Consider the following 10,111-nt stretch of genomic DNA (forward strand, 5'->3'; position numbering starts at 1 on the left):
AGCATCACCAGCATCAGCAGCATCGCCAGCATCACTCCCATCACATTTACTCGCATCTACTGTGCAGGAAGTGCCATGGGGTCCCCCTTATATTCCCAGCGCGGCCGCAGGGAGGGATTTTTGTTTAGTTTTGATAGTTGAGGAAAAGGAGCTCTCTGCCACGTGTGTCTGACTCATAAATGATGAGGGGAAAGGGAGGTCAGGGAAGGACCAGGGAGAAGAGTGACGACTAAGGTGGCAGAGGTCACCTTGCTTACACCTCCGCGGGGAAGGGGTCGCTTACCGGAGCCTTGACGCAGAGACCAGCCTCGGCAGGTGTGCTGGAGCTGAGCTTTGAAATGGGGGGGTGAACGCTGAACCCTGGGGAGGCTGTGCCCCTTGTTGCCTTGATGTCTGCTCCCAGCCACGCCGTGCATTCCTCGAGGGGGTGTGTCCTCCTCACCCCTGTGTCCAGGCTCAGCCGACACCCGTGCATGGTGGCTGGAGGCCCTCCTGGAATGGAAGGCTGGAGAAGCTCCAGGCCACCAGCCCGAGTGGACGCTGCCTCCCTGTCTAGTCCAGGCTCGGCCAGGGCCGCCGAGGGCTTCATCAGGGGACTTGATGCTCCATGGGGAGGTGGTAGTTGAGGTGCAGCAGAGGTGGGTGCAGGGCCCCCCCAGAGTATGGTCCTCTCCCATCTTAGCATGTGGCTGAGAGAAGAAAACCCCCCACATTTTCAAAGAGCCACACTAGGAGGTGTGTGAGGAGGACGGCACAACGGCGACAAGCAGCATGGGGGGAGTTGGGGTCCACAGCGGCTCCCCACTGTGACGGGCGTGAGGTTTCAGGGCGGCCGTGCCGGTCGGGCAGAATAAATGTTAAGTTGTCGCTCTAGAAGCATAGCCACAACGCCGCCTGCCCTGCTTGGTCTCCCGGGGCCCCGCGTCACCTGGAAGGTCCCAACCATTGTCCCAGCATGCAAAGACCCCTCGAGGCCGGTCCCAAGCCGTCCTTCGGCCGCTCTCCCCCACTGTTCCCAGTAGAGTGACAGCTTGCCCGGTTAGCCCTGGACTTTCCCAGGTTCAGCTCTGAAAGTCCCACATCTGGGAAGCCCCTCAGTGCCCACATGCCGGGCCGGACACTCCCCTGACGCTAGGGTTCGTGTGCCCCGTGCTCGGGACCAGCGGAAGCATGCGAGCACTTTGCCAGCACCGCGTGCGCCCCAGCTCTGGCACTGGAGTTCCGTCGTCGACGACCCCGCCCCGTCAGTTCTCGGGTGCCACTTCACCGAGCCCCCTTTCGACAGTGGATGAACCTCAATGGGTTCTGGGGTCTTCTCCTCTCAGCTAAGTGGGGGGAGGAGGACGGGGAATATTGGGTCATGTGTAGATTTTTACACACAAGAGAAAAAACCGTTTTCTGCTCGGACCCCAAATGCGAGGTTGTGTGTCATTTTAAACAGAGCCGTACACGGTACCCCCCGTGTACAGGGGGCGCATGCAGGCATTGGGGGGGGCACCCCGGCCACAGAGGAGCCAGGATTCCAACTGTCTCTGGCTGTCCCCAAAGTCGACATTATTTCCAAGATGCCCCCACCTCGCGCCTGGACGCCCGCCCCAGCCTCCCTCCTGTCTGGTCTCATCCTTCCCGCCTGGGCACCCCCCGCCCCTGCCCTGCCCGCGAGCCCACTGCTAAGCCTTCGCCACCCCTCCTGGCCACCGGCCCCCGTCCCGCCCCTCCTGCCTGCAGCTGGGGACCTGAAGGCCGGACGGTCCATGCATCTGGCCTCTCTCTTCAGGAGGTCGGGTCTCCAGCTACAGGAGTCCCACGAGCAGGGGACATTTTGGGGGTAGATCTGAGAACACGGGGAGGTGACCACAGCAGATCCCGGGCATTTGAATCTCTGGTCCCATTGGAGCCCCCAGCAGGTGATGGGCACAGGTGAGGGGGTGGCTGGGGGGCAGGCCCAGGGGCCGAGGGGAGCCCCCCGAGGTCCCGCGTGTGGGGGGCTGCCCCGGAACCCGGACCTTGTTTCTTCCTCTCCACTGTTTTATTCTGATGTCATTTGACATCTCCAGGTGTCCCCCGCCAACAGGACGCCACGCGGTGTGGCCCTTGGGTGGGGTCTGAGGAAACGGGGGAAATGCTGGCTGTCACTGTCCATTCAGCAGAAGGAAATGGGTCCGGGGTGGGGCCCTGACCCCCACCCCGCAAGCTCCCACCGTGTGTCCCAGCAGTGCCGGCACCTGCCCCCCAACCTGCAGATCGCCCCAAGCCATCGCCCTCCCAAGGGTCTCTGGGAAAAGGCCCAGTCTCCGTGGGAGTCTCCGCCCTTTCCGCGTGGCCTCTGCAGGACGTTACCTCATCCCTCATGGGGCGGGTCGGCCCCCGGCCAACAGACTGCGCTGGCAACGCGCTGCCTGCTCCCCGGGCCCCGGACAGAGACCTCGGCCCCGGTTCCACACCTCGGCCTCCCCCGGGGCCGGCCTGGGTGGCCCGGGGTGGGCAGGCCCTCTGGGGCCACGGCGCCCACCTGCCTGGGCCCTGGGCCACCGACCCACACCGGGGAGGCGGAGGAAGGGGAGTGGGGACGGGGTGGAGCTCGGCCGGGCTGCAGGAAACAGACGCACCCAGAGGAAGCGGCTGGCAGGGGCGCAGCAGGCCTGGCCACATGGAAGCGTGCCCCCCACCCACCCCACCCACAGCCGGTGCCCCAGAGGCAGGCTGGGGGAGGGGCCTCGAGGCCTGAGGTCCCCTGTCCTAGGCTCGGGGACCGTTGGGAAGAAGTGCACAATGAACCCGGCCTGGTTTCCTCTGTCACAGAGGTGCTGGGCCTGTGTCACAGCCAAGCAAACCAGGGACAGCATGCTGTCCCCTGCCCCGCGCCATGGCCCCGGGACTAGTGTGGGGGCCCAGGGGACGGGGATCCGGCCCCAGCTCAGCCACCAATCCCCAGGCGCCCCACCCCGTGGCTGTGCCTTGGCAGTGCGGGTCTGGCCCCTGCACGGAGGGCGCACTCTGCAGCACCGTCTGTGCGGCTGCTCGGCCGGCGGTACCGAGTCCCACACACCGGGCAGCTCAAACCACAGACGCTACTGTCCCCAGTCTGGAGGCTGGATGTGGGCGGGCGGTTCCTCCCGAGGCCTCCCACCTGGGCGTGTGACAGCGTCTCCTCTCTGTGTCCCCACGTGGTCGTCCCTCTGTGCGTGTCTGTGTCCTGACCTCTTCATAGGAGGACACCAGTGAACGGGTGGGTACAGTGCTGGACGAGATGGAAGTGGCCCCTGTCAGCAAGGGGCTTCCGTGGCGGGAAGTCGGGGAGGAGAGACAGAATGAGACGGAGGACAAACCACCTCGGTGACCCGCCCGGGCTCACACTCCATCCTGCTCTCTTACCTCCCGCCTCCGACGCGTGAGTCCAGCAAGCCCCGCCCCCAGAATCTGACCACGGCTCTACGCTGCCACCACCCTGGTCCACACCGGCGGGAGCCCGGCCCCTGCGCGACCCCTGCCAGCCCCGGCCTCTGCCCTCTTCAGCGCAGTATCCGGTCCTGTCACATCTACATCAGGTCATGTCGCTCGGCTGCTCAAAATCCACCTGTGGCTGCTCATTTCTGCTGGAGTAAATGCCAGAGTCCCCACGATGTCCCCCAAATCCCTTCCCCCGTCCCCTTCTACCTGACTTCTGGCCCATGGGTGTCACTCAACGCTGCCCCAAACTCCTACCCTTTTCTCCCCTTCCCTGGAACCACCCCAAGCCCTCGGATGTGTCCCTCACCCCTCGTGTGCCCTGAGCCCACCCTGTCCTCAGGCTGATGTCATCTCAAGCTTCCTAATTAAGCAGTAAGTTCTTTCCTCCAGGGAGATCCCAGAGGCGAACTCCATGGGAACTGACAGAGTCTCAGTATCCGGCATCCATGACACTTCACAAACCGGAAGAAACACCCCATGGGAAAATGGAGGGAAACTGACAAAATGGGAAACTTAGAGTAGAAATTTAGAGTAGAATGCGTGCGGCCCAATCGGGGAAATGCCCATTCACACCACGCGGCATCACGGCATCGCTCCGACCCTCCGCCAAAAGCAAGGACACTGCCCACGGCAAGCGCCGCGTGGACGTAGAGAAACGGGCTCCACCGGGGGAAATCGGAGGAGTCGGTTTGGACAGCAGTTCGGCCCCGCCCGCGACCCCTGCCATTCCGCTCCCAAACCCTCGCCCACGCTCGCCCGGGGACAAGCGTGAGGACGTCTGCCCCCACCGCGTTTTCTGTGCCAGCCGTGCGAACGAGCCGGATGCCCATTCACAGGACGGTGCTGTTTCGCACAACTAAACACCATGGGACAGCAAAATGAATGAACGGAGGTGACGCATCAACGCCGTTGACTCTTACAACGTAACATGGAGACTGAAGACACGTGGCTTCCGGTACGTGGCGTCTCGGGTGGGATCCCAAAACGGAAAAAGGACTTTCGTGGAAAAACGTAAAATCTGATGGAAGTCTGAGATTTAGGTGACGGTGTCGTCCCAGTGTGAATTTCTGACTTGACGAGTGGGCCGTGGTTATGGGAGACGTTAGCCGGGGGGAGCTGAGGGAAGGGCACACTGGACACAGCCCTGCTCCTGGTCCCCCATCGAGGCTTGAGGTCTGGTCTCTGGCCCTTCCCTAGCTCCCCGTCCCCTCTGTCCTCACTGAGGACCACGCCTGGCCCCAGCCCCACATCTACCGGCTCCTGCCCTGCCTTGACTCTTGCTGCTGATCAAGGTGAAAGGCCATGGGGTGGGAGCGCCCCCCGAGGGGTCCAAGGTGGTCCTGGGTCAGGGGGTGGTGCCCGGGTGTTAGCTTCCAGAGAGGATGCTTCACTGCCCAAAGAGGGTGGGGAGAGCAGAGGGTTTTACAAATGCATTTTTCCCTCTTATTAAGGTGACGTCTTTCGTTAGAGAAAACCTGAGAAATGCAGAAAAGCAGAAAAATTTTAAAGCAAACGAGAAGATTAACCGCACGCCCGCCCACCCACATAGCCTCCAGGACTCCGACCCTGAGCTCCCACTGTGTCCTCCAAGTGCAATTTCAGGGGCAACGCAGACGGATGAGACCGGGAGCAGAGGCCTGGCGCGGTGGGACGGGGCGGTCCGCGGCTGAGCTTCGGTTCATGCAAGACCCCGTCACCCCGGCATGCCACGGCCCTGGACCCGAGTCGCTGTGCCCCGAAGCGCCTCATTAATTCCAAGACGGGATTCGTTTCTTCAGTCCTGCCGGACCCCATCTGCAAGGAGGTGAGTTCTAGCTCAGAGGCGACGGAAGTCGGCAGGTGTCACTGGAGACCTGGCTTTGCCCCCGTGCCAATCTGCCACACAGACATGTCCCCCTGCCGTCATCTTGCTGCGAGCATCTGGTGATGACCCGACACCTCTACGGTGGACGGACCGTGCACCCCCAGTCACGTCTTCCAGGAAGGACTTGGGGTCCCACGAGAAGGAGAAATGCACTCACGGGGGCCGGGGTGGGGACGCCCTCCTATTTCTCACCTCAGACTCTGTTCTACTTCTAGGCCGTCCATGCGATATTTGAGAGGTACTAAAAATTATTTGTTGTTTATCTGAAATTCGAATTTGACTGGACGTCCTGCCCGTTTTTTATTTTTCTAGCGCTGGGAGCTATCAGGCTGCCCTCCAGATTGTCTTCTGCGCACTCTCAGACGTGACGTCTCAAGCCTTGGTGGCTCTGCTCTCTTTGTCCACCTGATCGAGGGGCTGGGCCACCCATGGGCCACTCACCTCAGCCCTCATCTGGGATACCAGGCCACGACTCTTGCTTCGCCTGACCCTAAGTGGCCTCAGGCATCTGTGCCAGGCTCCTGCTCCTTGCTGCTGTCTGGAGCGGGCAGGGTCTCTCGATGGTCTGTGTCCAGGGTCCCCTGGAGGACCGGAGGCACAGCCCCCTGTGCAGGATGTAGGAGAGAGCCTTAGCGTCCGAGCAGTTATGGAAACAGGCCTGGGCGGGGTCAGGGTGAACCTCAGGTCTGGACACAGGCCGCCTTGGCCCTGATCACCCGCATGCGACCGACACCAGATGGTGTGGGGGGTGTGAGCTAGGACACTTCTCAGAAGGGCAGCTTCTCCAGTCACGTCCAGATGTCAGAAGTGTCTCGCTTTGACTCAGCGTTTCGGCTTCTGGGAACTCCCGCTAAGGAACCATTCCGTCCAGGCACCCGGGTGCTCATCCAGCCGGGGTTACGACCCAGGAAATGGTACCGCCGGGGTCATCACATGTCTGCACGGTGGCATCACGAGCCGTCTTTAAAAACGACCTGTGAATCTCCGACGGTGGACGTGGAAGGTGCCTGGGGTCCTGCTGTCCTATGCGTGTGAAGTTGTCTGTGCACGTGCGCACATGTGTGTGTGCGTGTGCGTGTGCGTGTGTGTGTGTGTACTAACATCGCAACAGTGAGAAAGAAGCCTGTTCACTGAAATGGCAAATGTCGAATGGCAGGATTGTTGGCTGTCCCCCAATATTCATCCTCCCTTCTTCTCTGGTAAGAGAACCCATATGTCCCAGGTTCTCTTGCAGTTAAGTGACGCCTTAAATGAGAAAGAGAGAAAGAGAGAGAGGGAGAGAGAGAGAGAGAGGGAGGAAGGGTACATTGCAGCTTCCAAAAATCTTCCTTAAAAGTTAAGTGGTGTGTACTTTCTTTGCCCCTTCCTCTATCCTGCTGGCTGAAACACGGATGTGATGGCTGGAGCTCCAGCAGCCATCGTGGACCAAGAAGTCACAGGGGGGCCACACTTCCAGGGTGATGTCTCAGGGGACAGGAAGGGGCCCAATCTCTGAAGGCCTCCCGCACCCTTTCCAGGCTTCCGCACGAGAGAGAGACCGATCTCTGGCCTGTTTAACCCACTGCTATTTGGGAGGTTGTCTGTTACTCACAGCGGTCACTTTGGTGGCAAGATTTCTGGGGATTGACATTTCCTTTTAAAATTATTCTCGGTCCCTTTAAGTTTGGGCCTCGAACATTTATATATCATTTCCGTAACTTAATAAACTTTGAATTCAAAGCACACGAGAAAGAAGTAGAGCGAGCTGACACACGCCCAGCACTCAGGACGTGCTTCCGCCACTCGGACCTTTACACGAACTCTCCCGTTCAGTCCTTGCAACAGCCCTGTGGGGGGCGTCACTACCCCCACTTGACAGAAGGGGAAACTGAGGCACGGAGCGGCTGAGTTGTCCCCGGTCACTCAGCTCGTCGGCGGCACCATGCAGGCTGCCTGGCCATGAAATCTATGACCTTGAGCACCTCGTCACCTGTGCCCCTGGACCCTCCAGCCTCAGGGGCCACCCAGCCCCTCCCCCACCTTCTCAACCACCCTCTAAGGCTCTCCCTGGGGGCTGCCCTCGCCATGGCCGCTGGGGCGAAGGGGCCGGGGCACAGGGTTTGCAGTGGCGGGCTGCGCTCAGTCCAGTGGGGACGACGGAAGTGAAAAAGGCAGCCCGGACGTCAGTGTGACGTCACAACTCCTACGAAGGAGGACGCCGGAGGCTGCGAGGGTGACCCCAGCAGGGAAGTCGGAGACCCCGGCCTGGAAAGGGACCCGAGATCTGCCACCTGAGCCAAGGACGGGCGTCGCTGAGTGAGGTGGCGGAGGAGAGATCTGCACCCACAAAGGCCCTGTGCCGGGAGGAGCTTCCTGTCCTGGTGTGGGGCCCCCTCCGCGGGGCGGGGACCCGGAAAGAGCCGCCTGGCCACCCCGCCCATGGAGCCTCCGCCACCCGCAGGCCCTCCAGGCAGAGGCAGAGGGCGCAGCCTCGGTGCTCGCCTGCCTGGGCCTCAGACACCGAGGCGCGGGCTCCTGATGAAAAGGCCGAGGGTCTTGGCAGAACCGGGACCTGGCTCGAGCCTGTGGCTCTAGGACGCGAAGTCACCCTTGCCCCATAATGGGACCCGTCGCGGGGTCCCAGGGCTGACACTCCCGCACGTCAGGGGAAGAGCCCAAGTAGGTCCGGCTTAGACCCCCCAGGGTTTTGTTTCATTAGCACGCACACACATGCACACGCGCACATACACGCACACACATGCACGCATGCACATGCATTCACGCAGTAGTCACACACGCAGTGCACATGTGGCACCCCACATGCACACACATGCGCATCTTACGACACACATGCGCCGCCATTTCACATGCACACATAAAAATATCGCTATTAATAATATCGTACACATGCACATGCACTCCACGCGGCGCGCGACACGCTGCACATGCATGCTCTTACATGCACACATGCGCCATGCACGACATCGCGATGCCGACGCGACATCGGCAAGACACACATGCGTGCACACACACACGTGCACTCATGTGTGCACACGCACGCGCACACATGCACATGCATACCCCATGCACACACATGCATGCACACACATGCACATGCATACCCCATGCACACACATGCACGCACGCACACGCACACACGCCGCATGCTGGTGCCCTCGCGGCTTGTGGCTTCCCGGGGCTATGAGCAGAGGGCCGTGGCTCTGCCGCTCCCCCGCTGCACCCCCTCCAGCCAGCGCCCCCTTTCTCCTGGGAGCCCAGTTTCTCATTTGCAAGATGGCGCCCTAGCAGCCCTCAGTGGGTTCTTGGAGGAGGACCCCAGATGGTACATGACAAGCTATCAGTGCTGAGCCCCCGGCCCGGGAGGAGGTCACCATGGGTGTCACTGCCTTGTGACCCTGGCCCAGCCCCGCAAGGTCATGTCTCTCTGAGGCTGTGCGGGGGTCACCCAGGCTGGGTGACCGTGCTTCTCTGGACTGGGGACTTGGCTCTCCTCACGCCCGGCTCTGGGCCCACTGTGGGGTGCAGCTGCCAGGGCACCCACACCCTTCAGGCTGCAGGAAAGACACCTCCAACCTCTAGAGCTCTCAGGGAGCTCATTCTCGCTACCGGAGGACGGAGGGTGGCGGGAACCTCCCACCCTGGGCTCTGCCACCCTGTCCTCCTTCCAGCTCGGCCACCCTGGGCATGGCGAGGACCCCACCTTGCAGCCCTGCCCCAAGCCCTATGCCCTGCCGGGGCCCCTAGAACCTTTGAAACAGGAACCCGCCTTCGAGACCTGAGGCCGAGCCGATTTTCCACGGCATGGCCTGGGCCCCCGTGGGCCCGAGTGCCCTAAGTCCACGGATGTCTGCTTTACAACGTCACTCGCATCTGTCACCCCCATCTCGCGCCTAGTTCGACTCACATCAATTGCGACATTCTCGTAATGGGCTACGCGGAGGCGGTGGGTGGTCATCCCACGTGAGGCCTCCCCCTCAGCCTTCCCCGAAACTCAGGTGTCCACCGGTCCCAAAAGAGGGGACGAGACTCTCAGGCTGTGCTCCCAGCAGCGGTTTCAAAAGAGTTTGTTTTCTTTCAAAACAGAATGTATCGAGCGTCTGCCCAGCCAGTGGGTCTGGGGCCAGAGCAGAGGGAAGAGCTGTGACCCCTGGGCATGCTGAGATGGCATCACAGGTGGGGCAGTGCCCGCAGGAGCTTGGCCAGACCTGGGACAGCGGGCAGCGCCGAGGCCCCTCGGCCTGGTCCACCCCCAGCTGAGGGTGGCAGAGGCCGAGTCTCCCGGGCTTCCAGCAGATTCTACTCGCCCCGTGCCCAGGCTTCACTCCACCCACTGGGGCTCTCACCCCACCCCCGGCCCCCAACCCGGGCAGGGAGAACAGCGAGGTAGTTCCCATTTCCTGAGGGCGTGCTGTGCCCCATTCTCCCTCCCAAGCGGCCCTCGATACTGTCACCCTCACTCGCAGATGTGAGTCGAGATGCCCGATGCTTGCTGGCCCAGCGCGCCACAGCCCACTCTTCCCTCCTGCCTTCCCATCCATCCCACTGCCAAGCCGCAGAAAGCTGAGCTGGGCGCTCGGCCGCCCGGCTACACGCCACGTTTCCCAGAGTCCCTTGCAATAAGCCACGGCCACAAATAAGATCTGCCCCGTGCCATGTGGAGACGTGTGTCCTCCCTGCCCCCTTCCCCACCTGAGACCCCATGGAAGCTGCTTCATGAGGACAGCTAGGCAGAAAGATGGAAGGAGCCCAGGTAGCCCGGGCTGCCTGTCGGCCCTTTTTGCAAGAAATTAATTTCGA

At 61.6% G+C, this 10,111-nt stretch overlaps 1 protein-coding gene across 2 annotated transcripts in view; it reads left to right on the top strand.

The window, feature by feature from the left end:
- Positions 1–10,111, top strand: part of LTO1 (LTO1 maturation factor of ABCE1) — a 241,480-nt gene that overhangs the window by 173,237 nt on the left and 58,132 nt on the right. Inside the window, exon 4 of one of the 2 annotated variants that reach the window (XM_039840606.1) lies at positions 4,287–4,345. The exons of the other annotated variant lie outside the window; for it this stretch is intronic. Within the exon in view, the coding sequence (XP_039696540.1) occupies positions 4,287–4,332 (46 nt within the window). The 3' untranslated portion in view covers positions 4,333–4,345. Of the gene's footprint in view, positions 1–4,286; positions 4,346–10,111 lie in introns of those variants that run through there. 2 annotated transcript variants of the gene reach the window in all.

The sequence above is a fragment of the Pteropus medius genome, unplaced genomic scaffold, assembly GCF_902729225.1.
Source record: "Pteropus medius unplaced genomic scaffold, Ma_sr-lr_union100, whole genome shotgun sequence".
Lineage (NCBI taxonomy): Eukaryota > Metazoa > Chordata > Mammalia > Chiroptera > Pteropodidae > Pteropus > Pteropus medius.